This window comes from Calypte anna, chromosome 2 (genome assembly GCF_003957555.1).
Source record: "Calypte anna isolate BGI_N300 chromosome 2, bCalAnn1_v1.p, whole genome shotgun sequence".
NCBI classification, from domain to species: Eukaryota; Metazoa; Chordata; class Aves; order Apodiformes; family Trochilidae; genus Calypte; species Calypte anna.
Window position 1 is genome coordinate 146,825,288 of NC_044245.1, and position 16,914 is coordinate 146,842,201.

Here is a 16,914-nt window from a genome sequence, read left to right on the forward strand (position 1 = left end):
TTAACAGGAAAAAAAGTGATCATTACTATTTCTAAATATAAATCAGCATACATACCCTTAGTGTTGACTGTTTTTGCTGTGACCTCCAGTTTCTCCAATGGTTCTGTTCCAATATTTTCTAACTTAATGATAAGCTGTTGGGTCTCTCCATTATAAAGCTGAACAGATACACTAGTGGAGATTTCATCTCCTGAGGAAGGCTGAAGTGTATGAGCAGACCTACAAAACGTGACAAACAACCAAAGTATTACGATAATGATCTTAAAATCCTATCCGAGTCACTATATACTCTTAACTACTCTTTGAAGACTCAGAAATTACTGATCTGCAAACCTGAAGATATTAGACACCATTTTCCATTCCCATTTTAGCCAGGGTAATATTTAATCACCATTGAGGGCATATATTAGTATTTTATGCACAAGACAAGTAGGAGTTTAAACAATATAAAACGTAAAAAACTGTGAAAGCTGGTAAAAAATTGTAAATAAACTAAGGAGGTGAAAAGAGAACAAAAGCAAGAGGAGGTCATTAGAATGAGGAAAATAGAAAAAAGTAGTATCTGATCTACCAAGGAGTTGAACACTAAGGTTGGGTACCCATGATTACCAAGAACTGAATATAAAAAAAAAAAAAAAATAAAAAATATAATTAAGGGAAATAAGGGGAGTGAGTGGTGCGTAGGAGAAACCAGGGTGAGAGTCCTCTGCAATATCCTCAAGCCCATTCTGCACTCTGATCAATCCAATAAAAATTAAAAATGAGCAAGAAGTTAACTGGTAAATGAAACCTCAGAAGAACTGAAATCTTTGTACTCAGAAGAAATGATACATTACCTTACACTTTGAGGCATTCCCAAACTCCACCAATATACAATATATGCAGATGAAGAAAGAAACACCTTTAATGACAGCTAAGCAGCACTGTTCACCCAGAAACAGTTTTCTCAAGGGATCATAAACAGTAATTTAAAGTTAAGGCATACTTTGCAAAGCAATACATTGTAAAAATAACTTAGAGATGAAATAAAAATTGTTACAGGTGCTTGAGAAAATGCATGGATATCTAAAGTTTCACAAATATGAGAATTTATGTAAATGACTACCAAGTGCTTCATTTGAAAGTAAGAAATATGTCACACCAGTCAGTTCCTGTAGTGGCAGATATGCCCAGACCTATGACAAAACATCATGGATAAAGGAGAACTGAGCACTAACCTTGACCTTTACTAGGAAGAAGTAACACAGGACCTGAGACAATGCAGTTTTAGTGGACAGCATAAACCTCATGGGAAGGGATCCTGAAAAAAATTCACTACATGAAAGGTGAAATATTGAATATAAATGAACTCTTTAGAACAGAAAGGAGGGAAGGAGGATTGCAGAACACACCAGATGGGCAGAGGTTTGATTTCTGACTGTATTTTTCATGGTGATGCTATGTGTTCAGAAGGGATCAAGGATGCAAGGGCAAAAGCTACTGAGATTAATTACCAAGAAACATGTTGCTAAACCCAGATTCAGTAACTTCTTTTGGCAGTATTACTGCTACCCCTCCTTTCTATCACCTTTCCTTAGTACAAGATAAGAAGCTCTCCACAAAACAGGAGCAGATTTTAGTCACTCAGAATTCATCAGAATGCAACAAGTACTTAAAACACAGATTTATTTTTTTTTATAATTTAAAATTAATGTCAGGCCTCATTACAATTGCAGCACTCTGAATTTCAGGCATTTGGAGTGACAGGAAAAGAAGGGATAGTACTGTAAAAATGTAGATCTGAAACATGAGCTGAAGCTGATTCAGCCTTCATATTCTTGACTGCAATACAGCTTCTTAAATTAAAAAAACACCTCAATTCTTGTGTCAGTACTGTAGAGTCACCAGCTTTGCTCTGAACTTGAAAGACCTAAGGACTGAAGCTTGTCATGGGGATATGGTAGATGAAAAATCATACATGAGGCAGCAATGTGCATTTGCAGCAAGAAAGCCAACTAGATCCTGGACTACAAAAAAAAGCATGGCCGTGAGGTCAAGGGAGGGGATTCTTTCTCTGTTGAGACCCCACACCTGGAGAACTGCATCCAGCTCTGGAGTCCTCAGCATAAGAAGGACACGGACCTGTTAGAGCAGGTCCAGAGGAAGGCCATGTAAATGATCAGAGAGCTGGAACACCTCTCCTATAAAAAAAGCTGGAGAAAGCTCTATGGAGACTTTATGCAGCCTTTTGATATTTAAAGTGAGCTTATAAGAAAGAGGAAGACTGTTTTTAACAAGGCCTGTAGTGACAGGACAGGGGGTAACAGTTATAAACTGAAAAAGGGTTGGTTTAGATTGGATAAAAGGAAGAATTTTTTTTTATGATGCGGGGGGTGAGATAATGGAGCACGTTTTCCAAAGAGCTGTGGATGCCCCAGCACTGGAAGTCTTCAAGGCCAGATTGGATGGGGCTTTGAGCAAGCTGATCTGGTGAAAGATGCTTCTGCCTATGGCAATAGGGTTAGAGTAGGTGATCTTTAAGGTCACTGGCAGCAGAAACCAATCTCTGATTCAGTGCATGCTCTGAATTTGTCCTGACTTGCCTGCAACTTCAGTTTGACTTACTGTAGCAGTAATTCTTCTGACCTGTCTGCTACACATAATTTCTTTCTGTTATTTATTTGTTACCTTGGCATATAGTCTCATATAGATAGTAGTAAGGAGTGACTGTTCCAGGTAGAAGGAGAAACTTATGACTAGCACAGTGACAGTGTAGAGAAACAAAGGTCTGGTATAACAGCAGAGGCACTGTGAACTGGAGATAAAGGATGCAGCAAAGAATAGTACTGGGCTGGGCTGGTAAGAGATGGGGCACACACTGAGCACTGGAGACCTCACAGTTCAGTAACAGCCTCAGAAATGCAGGTATGAAGCTAAGACAAAAGCTTTCAGGGGTAACAAAACAAGGATCCAACACACACAAAAAACATGAAATTTGGATGCAAGGTTTATTGAAGAAAAAACAAGCTGTAAAAATGTATCAGCAAACAAAAATGGCTTTGAATGTTTTCTAGAGTGAAAAAACCCCCCAGTCCATCAACATCGTATTCCTCTCGGTGAATGCCTCCAGATGCTGAGAATTTGCTGTACCACCAGCCTGAAAAGGCCAATCACAGGACCCAGGAGGAGAAGTGGGAGGGTGAGAAGAACATCAGGAGAACAGGTAGGAAATCTGAAGTGTGTGTATTAGCAATTTTAAGTGTATTACAAAGAGCAATTCTTCTGCACAGAGCATTTTCTGCTCTTTTTTCTTTCTTCGGTAATAATTGCATCTGGACTAATAACAGTCTAATACAGGAATCATTTAGACACAAGTAGGAAATTCTTGGTTTTCTGCATAAAGTGTGTTTCCTCTTTGCCTATAAACATGATTTTAAGCATAACAGTATTTCGGGATATTAGGAATACTCATCAAGAAAGCAACCTGCAGCATCTGACACACTGGCATGCAACCTCAAGTGTCCTGTGGAAGTGACTGATATTTTTCCAGTCATCTGGAGATGACTGGAGAAGTCTGGAGAAGTCATCTCCAATTTTATTTATAAATTTGTCCTTTTCTTCCCTCAATTTTCCTACTTTATCAGGTTTTCCATTAGGATTGTTTTACTCAGTAGTATATTTTTATATACTATACAAGAGAAATTTAGTCACAAACATATATATATAAATACATGTCATGACAAACACAATGACAAACACCAATAAAGTCATTCTCAACTCACAGCAAGTTTTATGGCTGCACCCTCAGCAAGTTTGCAGATGACACCAAGCTGAGTAGGAGTGCTGATCTGATGAGGGTAGGAAAGCTCAAGCAGATCTGGAGCTTTCCAGAGGGATCTGGAGAGCCTGGATCAATGGGTCGAGACCAATTGTTTGAGGTCTGACAACCTCAGTGCTCAGGTTCTCCAACTGGGTCCTTTTCCTCTCTACAACTACCTGAAAGGAGGTTGAGTTTCTTCTCCCACATAACAAGTCACAGGATAAGAGGAAATGGCCTCAAGTTGTGCCAAGGGAGGTTTAGAATGGATATTAGGAAAAAATTCTTTACTGAAAGGCTTTTCAGGCACTGGAACAGGCTGCCCAGGGAAGTGGTGGAGTCACCATCTCTAGAGGTGCTTAGGTACATGATTTAGTGGTCAACTTGGCAGTGTTAGGTTCATGGTTGGACTCTACCTTATGGGTTTCTTCCAACCTAAGTGATCCTCTGATTCTCTAACTAGCTTCTGCTTAATCAAACTTATTAAATTGACCTTCTGCAACACAGATATATTTTAAAAATTTTCACAGTTCTAATAAGATACTATGGCATGCCTAGAAAGGCACAGAATTATTCTTGCTTACATGACTATCACACCAAAATTACTATTAGCTCAATAAACTGTTGGAGAAATTAAAACCAGCTATGTATTAGTTAACCTTTCACACAAACCTTTTCCTACATACCAGCAGTTTCCCCTGTAAAGAAATAAGGAAAGTCATATGGTATCAAGATTATCAAGAATGCTTAAAAAAAATAAATAAATTTGGTGAAAAATTATTAAAAGTCAGCTCAGCTCCAGTAGAAGGTTCCAAAGACAATCAGCAATAAAAACTAATGTGCTTTGTCAGGAAAAGACTCTCTCATGAACAGAGCCCAACATTAAATGCTGGTAAGATTTCTATGAAATTCCAGGGTTTCAAGCAGTAGAACAAAAAAACTCAGATTTCTGAAATAAATAGCACAGATGTAGTTTGTCTTGTTTTACTGAACACTGATTATATACTCACAGGAAGGAGTTTTTATTCCACATGTGACTAACATTTAAATATGACCAAATAAAACCAGAATTTAATTTTGTTTCTCACCTTGGAAGGGAGGTACTGATCTGCACCCTTGGCAAAGCTGGAATGACTTCAACAGTACAGCCATTGGTCTTCACTCCTGGCAGGTTGTCCAGAAGGCAATCACTGAAGACTCCAAAAACTGATGTATGGTAACCTGATTTGCAGGAAAAAAACCTCATTATGTTGTGCATCTTTCATCTTTCTGAGAGTTATTAAAGTACTATGATTGCTATTCAGATCTTTCCAATATTTCTGCTATAGAAGCCACCACCTTCTTCACAGGGCAATCTTCTTAGAACACAACATACATAAAAGGTTTTCAAATTCCCTAAATATTAAAATTAATAGCTACATGACAACAAGCAAACAATACACATGTACATCTCTTTATCTGTGGCACATAAAATAAATAGATAAAAAAGACTGTGAATTTACCATGTATTATGGTAAGTTCTCTAGAATCTTTTACATGATCAGTATCAGTCAAAATATAGAAACTACCATTTTATACATCACCCAATCCACTGGTGCATAAAAAAATTGTTACCCTTCAAAATATGTCAACAGTTCCCTTTTTCCTCAAAAAATTCTTAAGAAAGAATCCCAACTGTATGCAAAAGATAAGGAAAAAGAATCCTAAAGGAAATAAATTAGAAAAATTATATAAGCTTGCACACACAGACACGTGCTGTAAAAGACCACAGCTTATTCTCCAAAAGTTCATTTTAGAACAAAAATATCTCCACAGCATTCCTCATCAGGCAGTATATACATGCTATATCTGAAGTAAAATGTGATACATTTACACAAAGATTCCAAATATATAAATCTACTCCTCTGCTTCCAGTATATTTTTAGCATGTGAAACTAAAAGTGGACAACTTCAGCACAAATGTTCTGAATGCTTTGATGCTTTTCTGCATTTACTGAAATGCTTTCTGGAAAATTTAAAAAAAAAAAAAATAAATTAAATTAGGAATTATGAGCAGCCAGAAAAGCACTTTTTTGAACAGCTTCTTCCAACTCAAGGCCTTTCTTCTTTTGGTGTTACCTTTATTAAAATGTTTTTTTTCCTCTAATTCAGTATTCCAGGAACATGTACCTGAAACTGTGTGTAGTGAAACTATCCAGTTCTTCCATTTGTTGAATCTATCATCTTCACATACATTTCCTTTTCTAGGAGACTGATCTGCTTGTCTTCTACACAAACCCTTTAAATCTCTGTACTTACTACAAACACAGTTCTATTTAGGCTCATTAATGAAATGTTATCTTGACTGCAACAGACTACACAGTTGGCCAAATTGTTTCTACACAAACAATCTGCAGAAGTTTCTGTAATCTTACATTAATGCTATTAATTAAGAAAACCAAACCACAAGATTATCTTCTACATTCTCATGAAAAACTTAAGTAATCCTCAAAAGCTTTCCAAATGATAGGGTTAATAAGGGGGAGCTTGAGATCATTATCCTTTTGCTCTCAAAAGTGAAATATTGTAAATATGTGTCCATTAACAGTTAAAATTGAGACATTTTTCAGGCTCTGTTTCTTCTGCAGTCTTACAGCAAAGAGATTCCTTTTTTCATTTTCCTTTTCCTTTTCCATACCGAGGAAAATTCAGACGGGCAAATATATAAAGTACATCAACATAAAATGTGTCATAAACTCTTCAGAGAGATGTAAAACACAGAGTTGTTTTGCTAGGAAGAGAATGACCAAAGAGATCCCTTACCATTGACTGTGATCTGCCCAGTGGTTTGAGGAACACCAACAAGAGTTACTGGGTAGAGACCAGATTCTGCAGGTAGAGAGAGAGCTGCAGGAAGAGATTCGAATTCTACTCCTGTTGTCAAAAGACCCTGAAAAAGCAATTATATATAAATCTATTTATTACATACTTTTACATTTTTATAATAGATACTTAAGTTTTAATCCCTTGTAGTGCATCACCCCAAGTCTTATGAATTATTTCAATTTGCTCATACTATGGCAAGGTTTGTAGTCAAGAGTGGAATCTGTTTCAGGATCTGAGGTGGGAAATATATATGAAAAATAATAAACACTGAAACCCAAGCAGAGTAAAAACATTGAGTGATATGATGGGCATGATGCCATTTTGTACCTACACTTCTTGTACCTCTGACCTTCCTTATGGTGTTTGCTTATATTTTTGACAGTGGAACTTAAACATTAATAATGGTTCTTGCTTAGCTTTAATTGCAGTTCTGGACAGAAAATGCAGTTTTGGGAGAATTTAGTTTTTTTTTTTAAAGATATTAATGCAAGCCTAGCTTTGCTATCCAACCCAAACACCTCAGTGGACTGGAATAAGGCATTCACTTTGCCAAGCTGATCCTCTATAGCAAGCCAAGTACTTTATTATATGGTTTTCTTCCTTAGTGTATGTCAGATAAATCTCTTAGCATCCTAAACTTAAAGCAGGGGACAAAATAAGAAATAAAGCATAACAAATACTTAAGGTTTTAAACACAGCATTACTGTCTTTAGTAGAGTAGGCTGGTTGTTTTTTTAAAAACTTGGTTAATGAATTAAGATGCTTACACACAATGTACTGGTACAAGTAAGAAGTGTAAGGTTGTAAAGAACATAAGTCTAAGTTACCAGCAGCTTTTTTTTTTATAATGATGTCATACAAATATCTCCATTAATTAATGCAAGCAAGTAAAACTACATTAAACTTCAGCTCCATGAGGAGGTTTCACAGGAACTCAAAACTCTAGGAAGGAGGTAGATACTTTTTTTTTTTTTTAAGACAGATGCTCATGCGTGGAGCCACAGAAAATGAAAAAGAGATTGAAGGCTGAACAAGCAGTTTAAGAAACAACAACGTTATATGCACAAGGTCAGAACACCAGCACTGCTTTCCTTTGGAAACATCTGTGTTTGCTTAGTTTTTAATTCAACTGGTGTTTGAGTGGTACACCTTTAATGCTCATGTCAGCCATAAAAGGCAGTCTAGCCCTCTTCTATTTCTCATTCTCAATTAGAAATTAAAGAAAATTGATATTCCTGTAACAAGTACTTAAAAAAATGCAAATGGCACCAGCAGATTACCCAGGCAATGACAGAAACTTGACCTGTCATGCATATTAGGTTTTAATGGCTTGATTTGCTTTGCACGTAAGACTTTTAACAACAAACTCCTAAAAATACCAGAAGCTTAAGAAAGCAAACTGAACAGGTTTGTCAGGTTTCTGATATCTTTTCTCCTAAGTCATCAAGACAACTATAATGCATCCAAGAGCTGAAAAAAATCCTTTGTTCCAGCAGTTGCTTCTTTGTAGACTTGACACTGTAGAGGCAGCAGCTAATTCAATCAAAGCTTCTCCTGCTTTATGAAATGATACGTTAGAAAACTCTGATATTGCACAAAATTCAATTTCATCATTTCACTTGAGTTATAAGAAAATACTGTGTCAAACCCTCATTTCTATTGGATTCTTGTTTTCCCCCAGTTTCATATGGAAACTTCAGCTGTCAGAAGCAATCAACAACAACAAAAAAAGTAAAAACTAATTCTGTCTTCCCATACATTCATCACCCAGTCTAAAAGAACACTGGCACTTTTTTTATTTCCACTGCATAAATGCAAGCTTGGTCACTGCTTTTCAAATAGGTTAAGTTTATGGAGGTGGAGCTTAAGCAGCTCTTGTTTGCTCTCTTGGTGATATTTCCTTGCAGTATTTTTTAACACAGAGATCAAAATCATTATTGCAGTAAGGAGACAATGCAAAACAATTTTAGCTCTGATGCAACACCATGGATTTCATGTGACTTAGAATGAATCCTTCCAGTAGGATTCACCCTCCAGAAATGGAATGGGCATTCACACTTTAATACTGGTTTAGTCTCAAGTCTTCTTCACACTCTGCAAGAGACCAGACAGGGGGAACCACTCTAATTCCCCTCACTGACCCATTTAGCACTCCAGTAGAATTCTCTTATTAAATATCAATTAGTCCCCCATCTCAGCCATCAGACATACTCCCCATCCAGCTGGATTGAGGGGATGAATGGGAAGATATTCTCTGAAAGACTTTCAGGGTCCTGTAAAGTCAAAAAATAACCTCAAGAGGGAGTGAAAAGCCAGCACAATGCAGAAAAATGCATCTAAAGGAGCCACGAGTGCACATATAGAGGAGGCTGCCATTCACCTGAGAAGTGCCAAATGACACCAATGAGTTCCCTCATTGCAGGTAATTAAGGCTTGGAATGAATCAAAGCCAAACAATCCTGAAAAAACTAAAGATCACAGTTGTGGGGGGGAAAATAGGAAAAATGAACTGAGAAAAATTAAACAAACCAGTGGTAATATTATAAAGACTAATGGTCAAGAATCAGGAAGGGCAAAGACCACAACCCAGCTGTCAGAAAAAGAATCTTCCTCACTAAAGGATTTAAACTGAGCAAGAACCATTATTACAACAAACAAAATCCAGACTAAACTCAAGGTAAATGGACAGTAATAGAAAAAAAGGCACACAAATGCATCCAGAGGACAATCACCAAAGCACATGCTTTTGGAAAAGAGGGAAGACTTACCAGTAAAAGCAATCACTACTAGTAAAACTATTTAATGACAGTAGAAAGGGAAAAAAAATGCTTACACTGCTCCCTAATCCCTAAAGTTAATTATATCAAAATTACACCCTTGGGTCATGCTGATATCAAACCTGGCATATGGATCACAGATAACTGCTAAAGCAAACCAGGTACTCAGCACAAGGTATTTCTCTTATAATCCCTTAAGAATAAATTCTCAGTCTCTTCTTTAACAACAAAACCCATGAAAACCAGGAGCTTTTATACAGAAAAAATGCAATGGAAATGCCAAAACACCTGCACTAAGCACATACTATGCCTGGACTAGAAATAAAAGAGACTCAAGAGTATTATCACAGGAAAGAGAATACAGCATTCATTTCTCTGACTATGACAGTTTTACTATTCAGTAAAACTTTGAGTTTTTTAAAAGTAAAGATATTAAGAAAATGTAAAAAACTCATTGAAACAGAAAAAATAACAAAACCAACAAACCACAGAACAACACAACAACATAAAGCTCAGCTTGCTTCCAGAGTTCCAGACATAAACTGAACTCAAGATACTTATCCTTCAGACTTAACCCACACAAAGAAGTTTTAAAAGACAACAACAAACCTAGAATATCTGAACATTTTCAGTATTGCTCTTTGCTGGATAGCAGAATTCAGCAATATTTGCCCAACATTGCCCTCTGGTGCCTAAAAATTTTATATTAACAGTGACAATCAAATCAAGGCTGAAGTACTGTCATACCCTTTATCAACTCATAACTCACAACAAAAAATAAAAGGAAATAACTGATAGATTCCTTCTCTTTTGAGTCTTATACCTTCTTTCAAGTGATACTACTTAGTAATCATTGCTCTTTCTGACCTTATAGGAGAAGTTAACCTGTGTCCAAAGTGCCCTCAAGGGAACTGAGTAACAATCACATACACAAAAAAATCAATTTTACATTTCCTTGTATTCTTATAAAACAATTTAAATTGGGAGTGAATATACGCATGTTATTATCATAGCATATTTATCAGTCATGTCAAACATCAATTTAGTTTTAGAGAAACAAAAGCAGTTGTATGTAAGTGGCAACATTTGGGGATGGAGTTAACACGAAGTATGTAACTGGGTTTTTTAAGCTTTACTTACAAACCCTAAAATGCAATTACTCTTCTTTTAAAGTAACACTGCCATTAAAGTTAGTCTTCATGCTGCACAAACTTTATACAATGTTATCAAATACTCTCCACAAAAACTGTCAAATATTTATTTAAAAGGAAATTTTCCTTACTATTTGTAGTAAGATTCTAGACAGATCTAGAAAACACCAAACATGAGCCCTTTTATCCTTCTTCCCCTTCACCTTTTTTGTGTACATTCTTCCCCAAAACAGCTTCAATTAAATGTCATCTATCAATAAGTAAATATTCTCTCAGGATGGCAGAAGCAGTGCTAAGATACTAAGTCACTAAAGAGCAACACAGGGAAACAATTTGAAAGATCTTAAGTTATGGATTTATCAAAATTATACTTTTAAACATCAAGGTTGGGTAAGAGTAAAGTTGTTTGGTTTTTTCTCTTGGCTAAGAGACAAGTTTTAAAGTTTACCAAAACACCTATTTTTATACCATCATTAATCAAAATACCATACTCCAATTGTCTTCAAATAAATACAAACTTCAAACAGAGTTTGTATAGAGGACCTATACAATAAAGACTTTTTTTTTTTTTTAATAATGAGCTTTTAATACTATAAACTACATTACCTCATGTTTTGGGGAAGTATTTTTTAGTTTCTCAATGGTATCCAATGCAATTTACCCTACTGTGTAAATACTGCACAGTATTCTTCTTCTTAGAACTTCTTAGAACCACAGTTACATTTTCCACAGTAAGTGCAGAAGAAATGCTTTTACTCAAGAAATAACATTGTCTCCAAATTTCTCAGCTGGTTTTTGGCCATTTTTTGGCCTTTAAAATGGAACTTGTGAAACAAAGAGAAAGAAGTAGGTAACATCTATGGGGACGTCACACTGCATCTTCACATGCATTTCATTTTAATAGTAGCTCTCACTCAAGTGTACAATGATTTATTGCTTTAAACATTTGGCCCAAAGTACAAAATAAATCTGTCAGAGATTTCCCAGAATTCCTGTGGCTTTCTGAATGCCTGAAATCTGAAGACCATTTTTTTCCTGGAGAGAAAAACAGCTTTGTAACAGCAAGAGATGCAAGGTATCATCCACATAACTGAACAAGCCTGTACAGAAATCAGTATTCCTGGGAGAAAAAGTGGTCTATTCCCTTATTTACAGCAGAACATCACATCTCCTGCAGATCTGGGCTTCACCACCAGGATAAGAAAAATATTTTGTCTGATCCATTGCAGTCGAAGCTCCTTTTTGTGTCTCAGCTTGTTGATTTAAGGTACCTCTTAAGTGTTATTAAAGCACTGCATCTGATCACCCCTATGATCTCTCTTACCTGACTTTATTGACTGAAATACACAGTTGTTGGACTTAATCATTCCATATACCATCATTAAACATTGTTATTTTACAAACACTATTGCACCTGTCAATAGAGGTGCCTTCTAGTGAAATGGACAAAATAAAAACTTGAAAAAGACAGAATAGTATCTAGAGAGAATGGTATCTAGAGTCTCAAATCATAACTACACATTCCAGGGAATTAACAGTAAAAACGACAAAGATGGGCAAAGAACTTTTGAGAACAATAAAACAAAACAGCCAGAATATCAACTTTTCAGACAGCACAGGGCTTATCTGAGCAACACTGATCCAAGTCTTGTCTTCATAGTCTCAAGTGTAGAAATTCAATTTCTTTTACTTAAAAAGAAACACTTCAGTGAAGCCACATGTACTTAGCATGAATACTTCAAATAGTGAAGAAAGCCAGAGAAGCCTTTCAATGCTGAATCATTCCCCTCAACAACTGGTGCTCAACACATTGCAACCATCATCACCAGCACAACTTGCAGCCAGAACAACCAGGAAGACACATTAGGAAAAGTCTCACCATAAAAGTTGGGAATGATGCTTCCAGCACTCACTTAGCATGAAAGAGTAAACTAACAGAACAACAGATCATAAAACTAAAAGATGAGGAAAAAGGAAAACTATAAAAAAAAAAAAGAATAACACTCTAGCTTTCAGGACAGTTACACTTTGATGAATGGTGAACCATGAAAAGGGTAAAGAACAAAGGGAATAAAGCAATGAAAAACTCAAAGAAGGAGTGACAGTCATTGGAAACAAGCTTGAACCAGAAGTCATATTGCAAAGGTAAGACACTGACTCAGAAGGAAAAAAGTTGTGGGACAAACAAGATCAAACTGCCACTAAATGACAGAAAAGGGTACTCTTGCTATGAAAATGATTCCATGAGACTAAAAAGTATGACTGAATGTGATACACTATGAGAAATGAGACATCAAGGGGGCATGGAGACTGCAGACATTGAGTGCATGTTAATAATAAACCAAAACATTTTAAAATATTAAACAATACTTTGAATTATTAAAATAAAAACATTCCTGTGATAAAGTTGTAATTACTCCCACATTCTAGAAAGCTGACAGAGGAGACTGGAAAATCAGAACAATTTAGGCTGAAATGAAATGCAGGAGATCCTTTTTCCCAGCCCATTGCTTATAACAGGACCAACTTTGATGGTAGTTTAGGTTTTTTCCCTACTCTACACACTCAAGTTCTGAAGATTTCTAAAGAGGGAGAAGCCATGGGAAGGCAATTCCAGTGTTATCACCATCACAACTGGAAAAAGGGACTTTTTTATTAGGAGAGTTTTCCATTAGTGCAACATGTTCACTGACCCTCACCCTTATGCTGGGCACCTCCCAGAAGAGTTTGGCTCCATTTTCACTGCACATTCCCACACTGGGATTGAGCACAGGAATGGAAATGATGCCACTGTTGTTCTTCTCTGTGAACTGAAGAGATGCAGCTCTTTGAAGCCATCCTCATCTGTCACATGGTCCAGCCTGCATGTCATCTTGGTAATAATGCTGGACTGATAGTAGTATGTCAATATTTCTGTTGTAAGAGGAGCTCAGAACCAGCCTGGGTTCCCATGACATTGTCTATCAGATGCCAAGTCAAGGGGAAAAAAAATCACTTGACTCAACTTGGTGGCTACAGACTTGATACCACAGACAAACCAAGCAAAATCAACTCATTTCTGCCACTGAGGTGACATCAACACACAGCAGGATTTCTCAAAACACTCTATTTAGGGACCACTGACCAAAGAATTATGTTAATCACTTCAATTATTTGTATTCAGTTTGCATCCCTGCAAACTCAATACAAACAATACAAACTCAAAGCCTCCTATGCTTCCCAGTGAAACTGAAATTCAGTATTAATGATAACTTTATCACAGTAACAGTAAAAGGAAGTACTCACACTACTACAACTAATTTGCTCAGGGAATGAAGTGCACATATTTTCAAATATTTATATTCTGTGTTCTTAAGTGTATGAATGCACTCACAAGAAATTTCCTCATTGAGGAATTAACCAAATTCAGTTTAATTACATTGTTACTTACACAAAACAAAATAGACTATTCTTAAATTCAAAATATTCTTAAATAATTCCTGTATAGAGTTCTTTCTCATCAACAGCTTTACAATTCCTTTCTCTATTCACTCACAAAAATTTGGAATATTTCTGTGAGGGCTGGATAAAATGCTGCTGAAGAAACCAGTGTGTTACCTTCCATGAGTAAATTTAATACACTAAAAGCACAATCTTTGAGTATGTTCATTCCCCATGGAAAAACACTATACTGTACTTGGTCTGTTATCACCAATTCAGGTCAAATTGTTTTAGTAGCCACTGCAGTAGATCAATTAAAAAAAAAAAAATCCTATGCAAACAAATACACAGTGATTCACTTAGCCAAGAAGAACAATGGGCTCTACAAGGACAGGATTTATTCCTTAAAGAATATTAAAGGTAAAGATATTTAACATAAAGGAAAACACTGGATTAGGACTAAGTGGAGATTAAATTGGATTGTAGTTCAAGGACTTCTAACTTTTTAAATGGAGATAATTTTTTTTTTTTTTTAAATCCTCTTAGTTGGCACAGAGGAACAAAACCAAAACCCAATAATTTACTTTGTTTCAGGACTTCAAGCAGTCCACAAAACTAATGTCATAGAGTTGAGTGAAACAGTACATGGCTTCAGCTTGATCCTTCTAACCTTAAATGATTCTCTAGTAGTTAAGCCTTTTATTTGGTCCCTCTTGATCATTTTAGCTTATCATGTTTCCACATAAAATCTGTCCTTGGGAACAGGAGATATAAGCTAAAGCTTCTATTAAAAGCCAAAGCTTCTCAGAAATATTTTAATTCCTCAGATGTTTGTAATGTAGTCAAAATAGGAACTTGAAAAGCTAGGATAAATGCAAATTTTTAAATTACAGTAGTAAGTATAAACTAATTATTAGGTTTTGAGATAAAAATACTACATGAAAACTAGAATGTGTAAATTATGTAGCATGAGTTCTGCTCAATGCACAGAGGTATGGATTTGATTTATGGGTCAGTAACAGTAAAGCATTTTATCACCCTGAATGGCAGAGATTTCCATTTCAGTCCCTCACTACCAACAAATATGAGAATACTGATAGCACTGTACTCTTAAACAGTTTATAATATCTTCAGTGTGTTTCTTTTTAAAGCATTTGATTTAGACAATAATGTTATCTGAAATTTCAACTGGGAAATTTTTCAGAAAAAAAATGAAAAGGGAAGCTGTAGGGAGATACATACCATGTTTTCCACTCGGAGTTCAAAAGGCATAGGGTTGTACACCATCAACTGAACCTCACACACATCTCCCTGGACCCACTGGAAATCTACATGAAATGATTACAGAATTAATGCAAGAGTTACCTGATCATAGTGTAACAAACATTAGCATCAGCTGAGCTGTCAGACTGCTGTATTTAAGTTCTAAATTTAGATCTCTATAAACTTCAAAGCTCAAATCCCATTCAAGTGCATGGTGGGACACAAGATATTAACCACAGGCAAAACAATGGATAATGGACCAGAAGTGTTCATTAACACAGCAATAGTGCTCCAGAGACCCAGTGTGCCAACATTACATTGGTAAAATTAACTCAGACATCAAGTCAAGACATACTTAAACACATCCTTAATGCCAAACACTTAAATGCTTACATACTTGGAGCCAGGTGCAGAGTATACATTGCCTTGAATAATTAAAACTCAGATAAAATGCAACCAGATAACAAAAGAACACAAAGAGAAGGCAATTAGGTAATGGAAACAAAACTTCACAGAGCTGATGATACACAGAAAATAAAACATTGCTGTAAATTAAGAAGGAAACAACTGCTCACCAGCAAGATGCTGGAAACCTTAGTTTTCTCCCACTAATTTTTTGGGGGAACATTAAGCAGTTTGGGAGATGCTGTGGGAGGAGGGGATGAAACTAGGATCTACAGATACAGATTTTTCTGAGGTTCACAAAATGGAGGTTTAAGCAATAGTGCAAATCATTTAGTAACTTGTGAAAATAATTAGGAGAGAAAATGAAGAAAAATAGGTCAGGTAATAAACTGTACTTTCAGTTTATAGCTCACAAAAAGAGACAAAGGTTCAAATTTAGAGATACTCCACCCTACCAAGGTTAAATTATTTATTTTTTTTTTTAATTTAAGGAGGCAAGAACTTTATGGAAGTGAGTTCAACAGCAGATTAAGTTCTGAAGCACTGTTCAATGCAGAAAGATTATTTCACATCAGCACTCCATTATCTTTTCAGCCCACAAGATTGTCTCTACCTTCCAAACTCCTCAAAGGTAACCATGTGTACCTGACGTTCACATTTAAAACTGAAGGTGACAAGATACTCCCTACAAGCTGAGCACTTGCAGTCCAAATAAACAAAAGGTGGTTTAACTGTATTTCTTAAATAAATCATGACCATAAGATGATCTATAACTTACATGGATTAACTTTTACTAGCTTAGTCAATAATTTTAATATACATTATTACCACTTTTTTACTAGGATATTAAAAACTGTCTGTAGGGAAAAAGCAAACAAACAAACAAACAAACAAATATTATTATTCCTCTTTTGAATCTGAAACTCTCCCACAGGGAACAAAGCTCCTTCAGGATAAAAATCTGATTATTTCAAATGCAAGAGTATAAGGTTCAGGATTGTTTTCCTTGACCAGGAAAGATTTTCTAATTTAACAAAACAACAGAAAATACTTCAAGATACTCTTACCTATCTTCTTATTCCGTTCTTCCCCACGACTGTGTGCAATAATTGGAGAATATATGAAGGGACTTTTCGTTGACATGTTCTGACCAAGCAGACTTTTCATCTTGTGAGGTCGGAGACTCGTCGGGAGGTTCAAGAGCTTCACAGATCTGTTGAATAAAAAAAAAAGTTTT

At 36.0% G+C, this 16,914-nt stretch overlaps 1 protein-coding gene across 4 annotated transcripts in view; it reads right to left on the bottom strand.

Annotated features, from left to right (window-relative positions):
* TRAPPC9 (trafficking protein particle complex 9) overlaps nucleotides 1–16,914 on the bottom strand; it is a 504,673-nt gene that overhangs the window by 435,839 nt on the left and 51,920 nt on the right. For all 4 annotated transcript variants that reach the window (XM_030445091.1, XM_030445093.1, XM_030445094.1 and 1 more), the window contains 5 exons: nucleotides 16,745–16,890; nucleotides 15,252–15,337; nucleotides 6,599–6,725; nucleotides 4,885–5,017; nucleotides 56–219 (listed from right to left, as the gene is read on the bottom strand). In XM_030445091.1, the coding sequence (XP_030300951.1) occupies nucleotides 56–219; nucleotides 4,885–5,017; nucleotides 6,599–6,725; nucleotides 15,252–15,337; nucleotides 16,745–16,890 (656 nt within the window). The remainder of the gene's footprint in view (nucleotides 1–55; nucleotides 220–4,884; nucleotides 5,018–6,598; nucleotides 6,726–15,251; nucleotides 15,338–16,744; nucleotides 16,891–16,914) is intronic.